The sequence below is a fragment of the Pinus tabuliformis genome, chromosome 2_1 (assembly GCF_031772625.1).
Source record: "Pinus tabuliformis cultivar Carrire ecotype Pingquan chromosome 2_1, CPIR1, whole genome shotgun sequence".
NCBI lineage: Eukaryota > Viridiplantae > Streptophyta > Pinopsida > Pinales > Pinaceae > Pinus > Pinus tabuliformis.
This window is the reverse complement of record NC_142299.1, coordinates 588,552,587-588,570,187: the sequence shown is the minus strand read 5'-3', so window position 1 is coordinate 588,570,187 and position 17,601 is coordinate 588,552,587. Positions and strand designations below refer to the sequence as shown.

The 17,601-nt window shown below is 35.8% G+C and overlaps 1 protein-coding gene across 1 annotated transcript in view; it reads left to right on the top strand.

Moving 5' to 3' along the window:
* The first annotated feature begins 5,923 nt into the window (after window positions 1–5,923).
* LOC149201834 (WAT1-related protein At3g18200-like) overlaps window positions 5,924–17,601 on the top strand; it is a 43,039-nt gene continuing 31,361 nt past the window's right edge. Inside the window, exons 1-6 of the mRNA XM_089401381.1 lie at window positions 5,924–6,039; window positions 6,146–6,205; window positions 6,315–6,431; window positions 6,729–7,002; window positions 7,100–7,261; window positions 7,401–7,541. Of these exons, the coding sequence (XP_089257507.1) occupies window positions 5,924–6,039; window positions 6,146–6,205; window positions 6,315–6,431; window positions 6,729–7,002; window positions 7,100–7,261; window positions 7,401–7,541 (870 nt within the window). The remainder of the gene's footprint in view (window positions 6,040–6,145; window positions 6,206–6,314; window positions 6,432–6,728; window positions 7,003–7,099; window positions 7,262–7,400; window positions 7,542–17,601) is intronic.

Sequence of the window (17,601 nt, the reverse complement as noted above, 5' to 3'; positions counted from 1 at the left end):
AATGTACCTTTCAACTTAGAACAAATAGAGGTGACTCTGATTAGATGGCTCATAATGAAAATAACAAGTCCAACATCAAAGACCTCATGGTGAAACTATAATAATCTATGGTGTATACCGTAAGATCGAAAAAAATTGCATAATCACAACTATGGAGGGTTTTCAACCATAGAATGAGCATAAATATGTAGATTTGCAAAAGATTATCTAACTCCTTAAGAAGAAACATTTTTATCATAATAGATATTGACTAAACAAGGTTATTCCTCTTTCTTCATATTCATAGATTTTATATGTCTCAAAGTTTCTAACATTTATATTCAAAGTTTTATTTGTTGTATTGGTAATGCTATGTGTCAATTTCCTATCAATTCATGTCATCCCTACAGTTACAGTAGCTACTTAATGCTAACAAAACACACAATTGATTATTGTAACACTTTGACACTTCCAAAAAAAAGAATATTAACTAAAATTTATAAACATTATTTATTTTTCTTTTTTCTTTTTTTGCTTAACATGTTCATAAATTGGGATACTAGATAGTCTAACAAATCACTACCTTTACATCTAGGTTAGACCACACCAACATTTAACATGTCTAATTTTATGTTTTTAATATCACTTTTACTATAACAAGTTTCTAACCATCACCAAGCTATAAAATAATAACAAGGTTCTAACCATCACCAACCTATAAAATAAAACCCTAATAAAAATATTAAAGTTCTTTAACAAAAAATTCCAATTCTTTAATAAAAATATTCAAATTCTTTAATAGAAAAAAAACACACACAAGTAAACTTTTACTACCATGTATTTTATTAATTATCACATTAGAAATTAAAAAATACAACCATGTATTTTATTAATTATCAAATTGGAAATTAAAAAATAATTTTAATATTAGATTTTTTAGAATTACACTTTACTTAACTCACGCTTTTAATTAGAATTCTATTTTCTAATTTTTTTCATTATTGACCATTTAAATAAATAAATACTCTTTAACTGAAATTTAAAATAACTCTTTAAATCTAAAGTAACTTTAACTCTTTAAAATAACTCTTTAACTAATAAAGTAACTTTATGCAAGAAAACTGACCATGTACATATTTAAAATATTCAGAATGTTAGGAAAACATATAGACCACTCTAAGGACACGTGGAATGTCCTCGTCATTGATAATAAGTATACAATTATATTAACCCAAAAATTACCAAATATTCATTACTATATTCCTATAGGCCATCCGTCGTAGCTGGAATTACTTCAGTACCATAGAAATTTGAATAAATTTTGAATTCTCAACCTCAAACTTTAACATTTAAAAATTCAAATTCCCAATACAGCATTGATTTGTTCCCTTAAAAGGTAAAGAATCCATTTGAGATATCTTGGCCTTAAGCGGAAGCTAACTTTTGATTTCTTCAAATCTTAGAAGAATATTAATATTTAAGTCTAAAATATATAGCACAGAACAAAAGCTCGAAGATAATCCATAAAGCAAGTTTATGCTAAAATTTTATTCTGGGTTATGTCGCTATTAGTGCAACGATTAATATGTATTTTATAGGTTAAGTTAAACAATTAACAAACATTTTTCAATTTTTATTTAAAAATATATTTAATAACTATTATATTATTTTAATATCATATAATAAATTTAAAACAACTTATATGATTAAAAATGATATCAAAATTTTATAGATTGTACACTTTTTGTAGCCTTGTGATTCCCCAGGTAATTCCGCTCAAAATAATAAACAACGTTACCCTAATTACTAATAATATAACGTCACCCTAATTACTTTATTAGGGTGGTTATGTTAATAGGCCGGTTAGAAAGTAGTAAGATATATATATATATATATATATATATATATATATATATATAGAGAGATATATTTTAATTAGAAATATATATTGTGTTTAAAGATTTAATAAAAAAGTTAATGAAAAAAGTGATTAAATTTATTAAATTATTTGAATGCTATAAACAAATATTTCGAATATATATATTTTTAAAAGGCTTTTCAATCATATAAATCACTTCGAATCTTAAGATTTGAATTTTTGCTAACTCTTTTGTTATTGGTTGTATTCGTTTTCTAGGTTTATCAATGTTTATTAACAATTTAACTTATATAACTAAGCTAGTTTTGTTTGAATAATCATTTATTCGGATCAATACCATGGTTATTGTGAAGGTCTATAAAAACCCCACCATATCAATGGTGACAAAAAAAAGGACTAAGGTTGATCAATATTGTTATTTAATGGCTTCTTTGAAACAATTTGAGGACATTGATAATCCAACATTTATATTGTGGTGAGTTGTCTTTTTTTACATGTTAAATTTGTTAAGAATTGATTCAAAATTCATGGGGAGAGTTTTAGGGAAGACGTGTTTATGGGGTATAAAACTGTGCCAAAGAGTGTTGAAGCTTGAACTAGGCTAGCTAATCTTCATGATAGAATCTTATATGTAGGTAGTTCATTCATCCATCTCACATTGAGGCTAGGCTAGGCTCAACTAGTTGGGAAAAAAAGTGCTAAATTTATTAGGCAATTTAAAGTTTAATATGTTTTAAGTTTAATATGTTTTAGTAACTTTTTGGAAAAACTAACTATATAGATAATACAATTTTTAATAGAATCTACCCAAATTTCAATTGTGAAAAGTAAGGAGCTTTTCATCATTAGGAAAGGTGCAATTTCTATTCCCAAGTTGGTGATATAAGGGATCCTTGAGTAAGTTAGAGATATAAGGGATCCTTGAGTTAGTAGTTGAACATGTGGTTACAACCACAAAGATCATATTAAATTATATTTATCCATAAACACTTGTGGTTATTCCACTAGATAGTCTGTCACAACATATCTTATAAAATTATACTTAAAAATCCAAAATCTACACTATTACATTTTTTTTTTCTTTTTAGATTTATAGATCTATAGATTACTGTTAATAATGTATGCACGTGAATTAAAATTATGTAGAAAATAGAGAACAATGAAATAAAATCTCACACACACATTTGGCACTAGAGATGACATGAGAAACCCTTTTAGGAGAAAAACCCAACTGTAAATGTGAGTCTCTTTACTCCCTTTCTTTGAATAGAAAATGTCTGGGAGTACAAATAAGTATGGCATGTGGCATGTTGGCTACTAGAATGCAAAAATCCTCTCCTTTTTCTCTATCTCCTATCCCTCTTAGCTATTTTTTCTCAACTTTGGAACAAATCCACTTAAAATAATGGAACCCCTTTTCCTCCTAGTGGCACGGTTATAACACAACCTCATACCCTACTAGTGGTTAGGTTTGACTAACTCAACTCTTAACCAGAGGTACAATATAGACTCTTCTAGAGACTTCTTCATCATAATCATGTAGATAGTCCCCTTTAGATGAATTATGGGGGTTGGAATGGCATCCTCTTGAATTAAGGTGGTGAAAATAGGAAGGTTAACTTTTGGGTGGCATAAATTTCACATACAGACTCTAATTAATGTGATTATTGTGCCATTGGAAAATACTCCCTATGTAAAATAGGAAAAAAAGGTGCAGCGATAAAGTGGCAAAGTTTTACCCCCAAGAAATACATTTGATTCCTCAAAATGCTCCTAGAAGGTTTCAGAACCCGTCTTTTCATACTGGGTCTCCCTTGTAAAAATGTTCCTGTGAGATAATTCCTCCGCTTTTTCCACTCTGAAAACATTGAGACGGATGACAAAATTATAATGATGCAATTTGGATGAAGTATTGTGACCCAGACATAAACAAATCAAATCCCAACCCTATGTCCTCGTTCTTAGACACTAGTATAGAGTGACCCAAATGCAAAAGGACAATATACATGGGACACAAACTTGGGTAGGGTCCACAGCTCCATTTGTCTAGCCCCCCTCTGCATACAAGTTATATCAACTTTCCATATCTTGATGATATTGGACCTCATAGGTTAGCAACATTTGTGTAACCATGACCTTTGACTATGCCATTATCATGGTATATTGTTGCACTATCGACTCTCTTCATGTTGGAGATTTCTAGCTCTCCTCAAATTGCAAGTGAATAATGCTTATGAATGACAACCTCATTTGACACTAACATCTTATTTCCTCCAACACATGGTGCTCCTTGAACTGCCACTCGCTATCTATCTTCCTTTTCTGGTCTATGGTGGCTCCTCAAGCACTTTGAAAATGGAAAATAATATTATGTTCGACCATAACAGAATCAGAAGCTTGGGATGAAGTTAGAGCCTTCCACTACTCCTATCCATCGGATATCAAACAACATTTGATCTTGTTGAGGGAGGAGGGTAAGTAGGAGAGAGCTTATTCATTTGATGATAAGATGGAAGAAACTATTAAGCATTTGTATAATTACTTAGACCCTAATACGACTCATGAAAAAATGTATAAGGATAACCTCGAGCTCTACTAGAGCATGCAATCCTTCACAACTCAACTCCTCTAAATTAATGAAGCAAAATGCGTAAATCAACAACAAATATTGAGCCACCTAGAGAAATAGTCATTTGTACTAATCACCATTTGCACCTAGTTAGGAAAACATAGTGGAGCTCTAATTTCCACTACTAGTAGCTCCACACTAAAACCACATTTCCACTACTCCTTCTACCTAGCTCATGACTTCTCTACTATTTTGCTTCTTAGGTTTTATATACTACTTACTATCACTTATAAGACTAGACTCACTTCCTTCATCCTTCATGGAAGGTTCACAGTGTTTATTTTAATGGTAAACCTTTGTTTTAAAACATGGTTTCTATATGAGTAAGAGCACAACAGCTTTTGTGGTTTATAGTTCATAAAAATGTGGTTTATATTTCATACTTTTATGAGAGATTTTTGGAAGATTAGAGATGCTATAGTTGTCATAAGACTACTATAGATATCATAACACCCTCAAACATCACAAAATCAAATATGTAAAGCTATACACTTTTTATTATAAAGAAATAAAATTGAAATTAAGCTATTTAAAAAGAGACTATTTTTTAAGCATAAGTAAAAGCTACTTTCAATTAGATTTACCATCAAATTTGAATAGAAAAGTGAATATGTTTTAAAATGATATGTCAGAGGGTGTAATGTGTATCAAATTTTTATGTTTGGGATATAGTTTAATGAAAGTGTTTTTTTTTTTTTTATGCAAATTAAAGGATAATAATTTTTAATGAAATTATAATGTTTTGCTATTTAAATTATATTTTTAATGTAAAAATATAGAATTCTAAAACCACTATCCTTAAAAAAATTGCAATGTTCCATCATTCAAACAATCTTTTGAAATGTTAAAAGAGATTGAACCCTTTAAAAATACTTAAAACATATAAATTACACTAACTTGATTTATAGAACACTGAATAACTTAAAGCTACAGTATTTAGTTCCAACAAAATCAACCAAAAATAGCCACTCAGGAAAATGAAAAACTCTTCTCATTTCAATGATCCAAAACCCACGAAACCCAATCTATATTTAATCTCAATAACTCGAAAGTATAATTCCAATTAAAAAACTATTCCAAAAAAAAAAATAACAAACGAAACAATAGGCCACGTTAACTTCTTTTGTGTGTAAGGCTGTTCACAATAATCGAGACCATTGTGTATATTTCTTTTATCGCTGGAATCTTAAAAATTAGTGCGACGACCGACCTTGTTCTTATTCTATCAATAATTTATTCCGGTTAATACGACTGGGCACTGATCATTGTCATAGTGTCCTATATGACCCAAGCAAATGAGCAGGGACGAGAAAAGAAGTAAAGCATTTACGCTCCCAATAGGTTGATCGGCATTGCTATTATAATGCTATTATAAGGGAAATGAGAAATTCAAGCCCCATCTTTCTCAGATTATAGTCCAGGTAGCATTTGCGGGCATGTTAATCATCGCTAGGATTGTCTTAATACATGGAATGAATCCCTTTGTTTTTGTGACGTACAGACAGATTGTGGCAACATTTGCAATTGCTCCATTCGCTTACCTCTTGGAAAGGTAAGCACTCGTATATTTAAATCTACAAATTTGAAAAATAGACTCGCAAGCACAGACAGACACTCGTCTGTTTCAGTGTTAATTAGTCGACCATCTGCCACTGCAGAAAAGAACGGCCATATTTGACTTGGCCCATCTCATTTCAAACTTTCCTGATCGGAAGTGGGTAAGAATTTGCTACGTATATTAGTTTTTCCTTGTATGTTCGTTGATATTGTTGAATGGATTTTTTAGTCATTTAATGTAAAATAAATTTTATCGATCTGTGGTTGCAGAATCGCGATCACTCAGAATGCCTACATTGCAGGATTATACTACACTTCTTCCACCTTTGCTGCAGCAGCATTTAATCTAGTTCCGGTTTTGACATTTACAATGGCCACATTCCTAAGGTACAAGTTGTTATATACTTACTCTTCAAGATGTGTTTTAATGGTTAGGCGGGAGATTTAGTCTTAACAAATCTTGTGGTCTAATACTGACCAGGACTATATATGCCTGATAACCTGTTCAATCACTATCCCTGATAAGCTGCTCCCTCACAATTTCTTTAGTTTAAAAAAAAGTTGTTATATAGTTATTACTAGGTCATTTGAACCATTTTTTCAGGAACGGTCGCACATTTCAGGCAGCCAAATTATCTTTTGTTCTGAGTATAGATTGTACTGCAATAGTTAATGTTGGAATAGCAATCTATTCGTGATTCTCATTCAACTTAGGGTTTTTGCTAGACTGGAGAATGTTAATATCAGAAGTGTTAGAGGGCAAGCAAAAATTGTTGACATAGTTATGTGTGTCGGTGGTGCCATGGTGATGACATTATACAAAGGTCCCGCTCTTAAATTTTTATCATTTGGTGTAAAAAGCAATCAAGTTGCCTCCAGTTCTATGCATAATATCATTCTGGGCTCCATCTTGGTCTTCGGGGCCGTCCTGGTTTGGTCTACTTGTATTACTTTTCAGGTGATATTTATCATCCTCATTATATTTCCAATTTATTATATTGTTCTAATTATAACTCTTGGTCGGTTGATTATATAGTGGGTGAAATTGAATATAGGCACCTGTTCTGAAGAGGTATCCGGCTCAATTATCACTAACAGCTCTCACAAGTCTTATTGGAGCAGCAGAATCTGCGCTAATTGCTGTAATCTGCGAGCATAAGAAATCAAATTTCTGGGCTGTAGGATGGAATATTGAGCTTTTGAGCGTTCTATACGCTGTCAGCATCTTAATTTTGAGCAAAAATTCTATTGGAATAGAAAGCTTTAACGACATCGTACTTCGACTGTAAAAACTGAATTTTGATCGTTGAGAAATCCACCATTTTAATCGATTGTTTAATATATTGAATGTTCCAGGGGATAATATGTTCTGGACTAGCGATGTTTTTGCAAATTTGGTGTGCAAGTAAAAAGGGGCCTGTATTCGTGGCAATTTTCAATCCAGTAGACGGCAATTTTGGAACTCGTCATTCTTCATGTGTATCTTCGTGTGGGGAGGTAGGTAAATAATTTATATAGTCATTATTTTTTCTAGGTTATTTAGCTAATTAATATACTTATTCTTTCTTTAAGTGCACTTTTTGGAAAGTTTTCCATTTCATATATTTGGAAAAGTCAGAGAATGCTTCAAATTACCTCGCATTATACGCGTCCTCTGATTTTGTAAAATAGAAACTATATGCTTTCATGAGTCTTTTGATTTTGGTTATGAGAATCTTGAAGAAGCCCGGGTGTATAACACAGTTTTTACCCTCATGTATGATATGCTTTCATGAATCTTTTGATTTTGGTTATGAAAATCCTGAAGAAACGCTAGTGTATAACACAGTTTTTTATGCTTTATTTTGATGATCAAAACCGTGTAGTGTGGTGGGCGCAATTTTGATTGTCGTGGGTCTTTATGCTACACTTTGGGGCAAAGCGATGGACACGAAAACAGAAGACGATGACGAGCCCGGCAATGATATCATGCCACATTAAGTCCTGGTATCCGAAAATAGTATTATTCTATCCGAATTGACAAAGGCCGCTTTAAGCCTATGTCAAGTTGTAATTTCTGTTGAGTTTGACCTAGATTTTATGTAATGATGACACTTCATATAAAAATCAATAAGCTTCATGATCCATCGACAACAATTTTGGAACCGTGAATTGACAATTCATTTTCGATGCTTGAATAGACACATACAGTATGTTGAACCCTAAAAAGTAGGTTTCCCTAAGTTAAACCCTAAAAGGTACGTTTCCCTAATATAACTGTTTATGATTCTAACTCTGGTCTCGTATAACTGTTTAAGATTCTAACTCTGGTCTCGTAAAAGTTGTGCGCATGATCTCCGACCACGTTATCGAACAAGCAACGTTTCGAACCTTTGTTTTTTGGATTTTCACATTATCTTGCACATTGTTATTACAAACACAAAAGCTCATTTGATGTACTTTCTTGAAGTTTTTTTTTCTCCCCATTGCAAGTTGGTACAATGTTGTCTTTTCACATGATTGGTTGTCACGCAATGTGTAGAAGCTTTTTGAGATGGTTTTGAGGGTTTATCCTTCTGTCTCTAAGTTGTTCTAATCATTCAAACATTTTCCGCACTCATCCACAAAGTTTTGAGCATTTTCATACAAGTGTCATTCATCACAAAGTGTGTGTTAAATGTCACAATTGTCGTAACTGGTCATAAGAATTTCACACGAAGGTAGATGCATCTTTTATGTGTCATGGGTGATATATTTTTTGTGTTGTCAAGTATTCTATGTGTGAGATCAAAGTCGAAACTTTATCACCTCACACACTAGTCTCACTAGTCCGACACTTAACCACCCCCGAAGAGGCTTTCTGACCAACAACTTGACTTGATTTGACTTGCATAGACTATGGACTATGCAATTCCATACCTCACAGTGTGAAATTCCTTCTTGGAACTACAAAATGCGTAGTCCTTGCCTCTCAAACTGTTCATTGCGTAGTTCCTATGCTCAAGACCCTGTCTCAGCATTTAGGACTAGGAAATTATTCCTCCCATCCCAGCTTGAATTGCGCACTATGCAAACACAAGTATCAAGCTCTCACCCTGAGCCTATGAACTGCATGGTTTCATAGTTTCCTAGTCCCACTTGCCTCAGTCTCGACTGCAATAATTTTTCCCTTGTTCTGGCCTAAGCTACACGCTCAGAAGTTTTAGTGATCAAGCCTGACCCTTTTCCACTTGAACTTCACAATTGTGCAGCCATTGGGCCCTCTATCCCGACCTATCACCTTGTTTGGCCCATTTTATGGATCCAAATTCTCCATCTTAGACTAGAGTTTTTCAGATTGATATCATCTTGTCATGATTGAATTTTAGATGTAGGTACTTTTTCACACCATGACAGGATGACGAGGGAGGAGATGTAGAAGGGAAGCATGCACAAATACATCTTTGACACTGGACATGCAAGGCCATCTATGAAAGCCAAGCAAAGGCAGACCAACTTGCGACCAAAACGCAAGACTTAATATCATCAAGGTTTCCTATCACCAGGCCATGAGGAGCTGGAAGAAAATGGGTTCTGAAGAATACATCAAAGACACAATAGCATTAGAGTCTTGAAATTGGCATGTTATCAAGTAGTCCATGTCAGCAGTCTGATGTCATGATGTGTCATGAGTTGTAATATGCCACATCATTATTGTGGACCATGTATATTAAATTCAAAATGTATTGTAAAGTGGAAGTCCAAAGGATACACATGAATATGGAGAGTCATGTAAGTTGAAAAGTGATAGGAAGTTGAAAATTTGTGAGGTTAGTCAAAGAGTCACCAAGAGGAATCATCACCCCTTATTTATATAAACACCCTCATTGTATAAGCAAAGAACTAGTGGGATAAGCTAGTTCTTTGAGGAGCAAGGAGTGCCTCCAATGTTCCACTACTGGAGCTAGTGGTTTATTGTTGGAAATAATACTGAGAGGGGGGGGTCAATCAGTATTATCAGATCAATCAAACTTTTCAATGCTCAGAAACATATACGCTACTTCAGTTAGATGAGCCAGCGTGTACACGCTACTGTGATTAAGTAAAACAGCGTATAAGAAGAAAACTCATAATTTAGTTAGCTTATTCTTCAGTTAAGTTCATCAGGACATTATTCACCACATTAACAGTAAGCAGGTGCAGTATAACAGAACAGATCAAAACCCACACACATGAACACCAAGATATAAGGTGGAAACCCAATGTGGGTGAAAACCACCTGCTGCAAGTTGTCTCTATCTTTCTTTAATAAGAAACTTCAGTTTACAATATTTTGTACTGGTGCAGCCTTGTACCAGTACGCAGGCTACAACCTGCAGAAGGCTACAACCTTCTCTCGTTCTCCAAACTTCCTTGGAAGGGAGCTCCAACCCCCTTTGCTCTTGTACTAGCCAAGATACTAGTACGTAGGTGCTGGCCTACAATCTTCTTTCTTTCAGGTACCACCTTTCATACATTTTCAGACTGGATATTCCTGAAGCACATCATTCAATCTGTAGAACCCAATTCATTCAACTTTCATAACAGATCCATGAAGTATAAAACAACCAATACTAGAATTATCAAACTTTGAATCACTGAACCACTGAACCCTGTCAATCACCAGATACCAGAACCCAGAGCAGTCTACAGAACTCTGAAATAACAGTCAGATCCAACTGCAAAACCCAAAATAAGCTTTAAGAGATATACGCTACTTCAATGAGCGAAACCCGCGTGTACACGCGTTTTTACTTAAGCCAACCTGCGTACAGATCTAAAAATAGATTCTCTCAACTTGCAGCTGTACTAGACATCAGTTAGATCCAGAACATAATATTGCGACAGTATGCAGATCTAGAAATACGCATAATCAACCATATCATAATAGAGCATTTCAAACCATTAGATCCCGATTTGTCCTTAGATCTAGTCTTCCATCCGCCGATGTGATTTCTCCTTAGCTCATATCAAGCAACCCGAACCTTGCATATCAGATCTCTTTCTCTCTTAGATATTCAAGCCTTGTCGAAAGATGATATTGCCTAATGATCTTCTTCTCCTTATATAGCCTTAGGCCTTTCTCAATACCAAGAGCCAAAACCATAGTAACACAATACCATCAACTTTAAAACTAGGGATCGACACGCCCGTCGAGACATAATGGTCCGAAATCATAGGCACAACTTCCAAGGACTAACCACCATGGACCAAAGGAACCTTTCCACATACACGCGCTTTTTCTGAATCGAACTAGCGTGTACACGCGACTTGGGCTTAACGAAACGGCGTGTATTAGCTTCCTTGGCATGCTGTACTGAGATCTGTCTTCTGATTAAGTTGCCATCACCTGTACCAACCTCTGAGCACCTGTACCAACCTCTGAGAGAGTTGCCATCAAGGACAACACTTGAATCATAATGCCAACAATCTCCCCCTTTGGACTTGATGGCAACCACCACACCAAGTCACTCTCCCCCTTTGACATCAAGGGCAAAGGGCTGTGCTTCCCCTGAGGACATGCTGATACCTCTGCTTGGCTGTGCTGACTCGTGCTCCCCCTGACAGTAGGCCAGATCTGCAAAAGATGTTCTTCAACAAGAACCAAGACTTATACACCATAAGGGACCGTCCTATCACCAAAAGACTCAATACATACATCCATACTCCCTACCAAGAGGGGACATATCAGAAACAACCAATTATATTACAGCATTCATCCCAGGCATAGTGGGGAAACCAACATAGGCCGTTACATGACCTTGACACCATAAAAGAAATATGACAAGAGAGATGACATAGAGACAACATATCTAGACCAAGACTTAGGAAAGGCACCAGCAGCATCTGATAAACATCTTGTTAGATCAGCAACCAGGATTTCTTTCTGAGCTCCTTCTCCTGAAACCAACAACCAAAACATCTGAATGCCAACAATGCTTTATGAGACTTTTAAGCTGCTCCCCCTGAACCTGTGCCTGTTGCACTCCCTGAAACTGTGCCTGAAGAATTCTGACATTCCCATTGCTGTTCAGAACTCCAGAGTTTTCCCTTGCTGTTCAGAACTTCATATACGCGATTTTTCCTGTATAAAACAGCGTATGTACGCGGATATACTTTCTGCAACAAGCGTCCAACATATACGCGACTTACCCATCATGAAACCGCGTGTATACGCGCATATCCCTTCCGTAACCTGCGTATACCAACTTTTCTGTAGAACAAACAAACTTCAACAACAGGATGAAGCATCAACTACTCCCAGCTTTTGTCTGAGATATTCAAAAGTTTCCCTGGGCAGTGGTTTTGTGAGAATATCAGCAACTTGCTCCTTAGAAGGAACATACTCCAACTTGACCTTCTGCTCAAGCACTTGTTCCCGAAGAAAATGGTACTTGATTGGTATGTGCTTGGTCTTTGAGTGCATGACTGGATTCTTTGAAATGCTGATTGCACTTGTATTATCACATAAGATAGAGACAGGTGGAGTGCAAGTGATTTGAAAGTCCTGCAAGGTCTGCATCATCCAAAGAAGTTGTGTGCAACAAGATGCTGCAGCCACATATTCTGCTTCAGCTGTAGATAAGGCAATCGAACTTTGTTTCTTGCTGAACCAAGATACTAATCTGGAACCCATGAAGAAAGCACCTCCACTTGTGCTTTTCCTATCATCCACACTTCCAGCCCAATCTGCATCTGTGTAAGCATGAAGAGTGAGATCTGTATTTCTAGGATACCATAAGCCATAGTTTTGGGTCCCTTGAAGATATTTGAAGATTCTTTTGACTGCCTGAAGATGAGTTTCCTTTGGGTTGGCTTGAAATCTTCCAACCATTCCTACTGCATGTGTAATATCTGGTCGAGTACCTGTCAAATAAAGCAAACTCCCAATCATGGATCTATAAGTGGGTTGGTGAACTGCTGCTGATTCATCATTTGCACTGAGGCTGCATCCTGTAACCATGGGTGTACATACTGGCTTTGACTCTTCCATGCCATACTTCTTCAAGATCTGCTTGAGGTATTTGGTTTGAGACAAGAAGATACCTCCTTCATTTTGTTGGATTTGCAATCCAAGAAAATATGTCAATTCTCCAAGAAGTGACATTTCGAATTCTTTCTGCATAACCAAGGCAAAGTTTTGACTCATAGTTTCTTCATTGCTGCCAAAAATAATATCATCTACATAAACAACAAGAATTAGCAATTTGTTATTTTCAACTTTTATATAGAGATTGCTATCTGCTGATCCTTTTGAAAAGCCTTGTTGGTGAAGATATTTGTCCAACCGATAGTACCAAGCCCTTGGAGCTTGTTTGAGTCCATAGAGTGCCTTTTTCAATCTGCATACAAGGTTTGGATCATTCCCAAGAATGAAACCATCTGGCTGCTCAATATATACTTCTTCTTCTAAGTCTCCATTCAGGAAGGCTGATTTCACGTCCATTTGAAATACCTTGAAGTTTTGAAAGCTTGAGAGAGCAAGGAACATTCGGATGGCCTCTAGTCTTGCCACAGGAGCAAAGGTCTCTTCAAAATCTATTCCTTCTTGCTGTGCATACCCTTTACAAACAAGTCTGGCCTTGTTTCTAATTACTTCTCCATTTTCATTTAATTTATTCTTGAAGACCCATTTTGTTCCTATTACATTCTTATCTTTTGGTCTAGGAACTAATTCCCAAGTGTTGTTCTTTTCGATTTGCTCAAGTTCTTCATCCATTGCTTTGACCCAACATTCATCTTTGCATGCCTCTTTCACATTTTGTGGTTCAATGGAGGAGAGTAATGCCAAGTAGCTTGAAGCTTCTGCAAGTGTCCTTCTTGTTTGTACTCCTGCTTCTTTCTGCCCCACAATCTGAGTTTCTGGATGATTCTTTTGAACATATCTGGATGGAGTCTTCTCTTCTATTCTTGTCTGCTCCTCTGGTTCTTCTTGAGATTCTTCTTCTTCTTGAGGTTCTTCTTCTTCATCATTTCGCCTTTGAGAGTAACCTTCATCTTCTTCAATGTCTTCATGATGAACTTGCCTAGGAATATATCCCTTCTCATCAACCACTATATCAATACTGTCAACAATTCTGCCAAGTCTTTTATTGTAGCACTTGTATGCTTTGCTATGTGGAGAATAACCAAGAAGAATGCCCTCATCTGCTCTAGGTTCAAGTTTGCCAAGTTGCTCATCAGTATTCTTAATATAACATTTGCTCCCAAAGATTTTGAAGTGCTTCACGGAAGGAGTTTTACCACTCCAAAGCTCATGAGGTGTTTGAGTGCTGTTTACTCGGACATTTGTTTTGTTAAGAATAATAACAGCAGCATGTGCAGCTTCACCCCAGAAGGTTGCAGGAGTACCTGATTCATCGAGCATAGCACGAGCCATTTGTTGGATAGTTCTGTTCATTCTTTCCACAACCCCATTTTGCTGAGGAGTTCTAGCTGTAGAGAATTCTCTTCTTATCCCATGTTCATCGCAGAAATCGAAAAATTCATTTGATGTGAACTCCCCACCTCTGTCAGATCTGAGGCACTTAATTTTGTGTCCTGATTCATTTTCAGCCAATGCTTTGAAGGATTTGAATTTTTCGAATGCTTCATCTTTGTGCTTCATAAGCCCTAACCAAACAAACCTTGAGAAATCATCAATGAATAATATCAGATATTCTTCTCCTCGAGGTGTCCTTTTCCTAAATGGACCACATACATCTGTATGGACTAGCTCAAGAGGCAAGCTAGCTGATCCTTCCTTCTCTGGAAAGTTAGTTCTGGTTTGCTTTCCAAACTGACAAGATTTGCATATGGTGTTGTCTGGAATTTTGATATCTGGAAGATCGCGAACTGCCTGATATTTGCATGCTTTCCTTATTTGTGAGAAGCTTAGATGTCCCAACCTTCGATGCCATAACCAGTGCTCTTCATCCTTGCTAAGATAGCATTGTTGTTGTCCTTCTTCAAATATGTACAGATTATTTGGAGTTCTTTTGCCCTTGAGAACTGTTTTACCTGTATCAAGATCACGAACAAGACATCCATTCGATCTAAAAATAACCTCGGTTTTTTGATCACACATCTGGCTGACACTTAGAAGATTATGCTTCAATCCATCAACATACAAAACATTTCCAGCCTTGACCTTTTCTTTCAAAGGAGCAATACCTTTTCCTTTTATAGTTGCAGGAGTATCATTTCCAAAAGAAACTTTCTTTCCCTTTTCTAAAGTAGAATAAGATTCAAGTTTTTCTTTATCACCTGTCATATGTTTCGAACATCCACTGTCAATGTACCATAGATTTTCCTGTCCTTCTGCATAAAATGCTATCCCACATCTTTCTGTTTGAGGTTCCTTTATTCTCCATGTTTTGGTGCTTGTGGCTTGTTCCTTTTTCTCCTGAAACCTGCTCCTGCATTCAGAGTCTTTATGACCAAAATTATTGCAAATAGAACATTCAACTTCATTTTCAAGAACCGAAAAGTTGTTATAGGTCCTTTTGTAATCCCTGTCATACTTCTTTGTTTTTGAGCTTCCCTAGTCATGATTGTTTTATATGCAACACATTGAGCTGCTTTGTGACCAAAGTTGTGGCAAGAAAAGCATTGTCCATTGAAGAAGCTTCTGCGGTTATTGAATCTACCAGCCAACTGATTGTAATTTCTATTTTCATCTATTCTTGAGCCAAACTGAGAAGATTTTACCTGTGGTTGGTTGTAGCTTTTGTTCATCCTTAAGGAGGATTGTCCCTGATAGTTTCTGTTTGTAATTCGTCCCTGCTTTACCTGATTATCTTCATTGTTCTTCCGCTCATTTCTTCTTGCTGCATCAAGATAACTTTTTGAGGTGGATGCTTGAGAGGTTTCTCCATTATAGCCCAAACCTGTCTTGTTTAGAGGAGACCGCTGCACACTGATAATCTCATCCAAAGTTTCAGATCCTTTGACAAATTTAAGATTAATAGCTTTTGTTTTCTCAATTTCTTTTCTGAGACCAACAATTTCACCTTCTAGTTTTTCAAGATGTTTTTCCTTTTCATCAATTTGAAATTGCAAAGTATCAATGATCACATTCTTTTCTTCTATGCCTCTCTTGAGTCTAGTGATTTCATTATAGAGATTATCCACATCTACAGCATCCTCATAATCATCATCTTCAAATGCCATTAACAGCTTATATTTATTACCTTGTTCATCTTCATCACTGTTTGATAAGCCATCACTATCTTCATGGGTGTAGTAGCTTTTCTTATTTGCACTTTGTTTCTTGTTCCATCTAGCAGGTTCTTTTCCTTTATCCTTATAAGGACATTTTGCAGCATAATGACCTACTCTCCCACAAGCAAAGCATTTGAAAGGTAGCTTACCTCTGAACCTTCCAGAACCCCTTTGAAGATTTCTGACAAAATTTGATTCTTCTTCCTCTTCTTCTGGAACATGGCTTGCTTCATAGTAATCTTCTTTTCCTGATGCCTTAAAAGCAGCTTCCCTTCTGTCAGATGGACCTCCCTTTCTCATTTCATAAGCGGTTAGAATTCCATGTAGCTGAGACATAGTGAGAACACGGAGATTTTCTTTTTCTTCTATTGCAGATACTTTAGATTCAAACTTGGGGGATAATGATCTTAGAATCTTTTGAACTACTATAGTTTCTCTTATTTCTTCACCCAAATTTTTCATACAATTAACAATCTCATCTACCCGAAGAAAATAATTAGCCACACTTTCATCATTATACATCTTGAGAGTCTCATATTGAATCCTGAGAGTTTGAAGTTTAGCTTGCTTTACCTGTTCATCTCCTTCATAGCTAGTGATCATTTTGTCCCATATTTCTTTTGCTGATTTGAAGTGCATGACCTTCATGAATTCTGTTTGAGATATACTTCCTAATAGAGTACTGACTGCTTTTGCATTTGTTTCATACTTCTTTTTCTCAGCTGGATCTGTAGGAGTAGCTGAAGGAAAAGCATAGCCTGTTTCTACAATGTTCCAAACTTCTGTACCAAGAGATTGAAGATATGCAGTAACTCTTACCTTCCAATAATTGAAATTTGTCCCATCAAAAATCGGTGGCCTGATTGATGCTTCTTTCTCGTAGTTGCTCATGATGAATGATCTACCTTCAAGCGATCAAGCTTCTCTGAAGGACCTGCTCTGATACCAATTGTTGGAAATAATACTGAGAGGGGGGGTGAATCAGTATTATCAGATCAATCAAACTTTTCAATGCTCAGAAACATATACGCTACTTCAGTTAGATGAACCAGCGTGTACACGCTACTGTGACTAAGTAAAACAGCGTATAAGAAGAAAACTCATAATTTAGTTAGCTTATTCTTCAGTTAAGTTCATCAGGACATTATTCACCACATTAACAGTAAACAGGTGCAGTATAACAGAACAGATCAAAAGCCACACACATGAACACCAAGATATAAGGTGGAAACCCAATGTGGGTGAAAACCACCTGCTGCAAGTTGTCTCTATCTTTCTTTAATAAGAAACTTCAGTTTACAATCTTTTGTACTGGTGCAGCCTTATACCAGTACGCAGGCTACAACCTGCAGAAGGC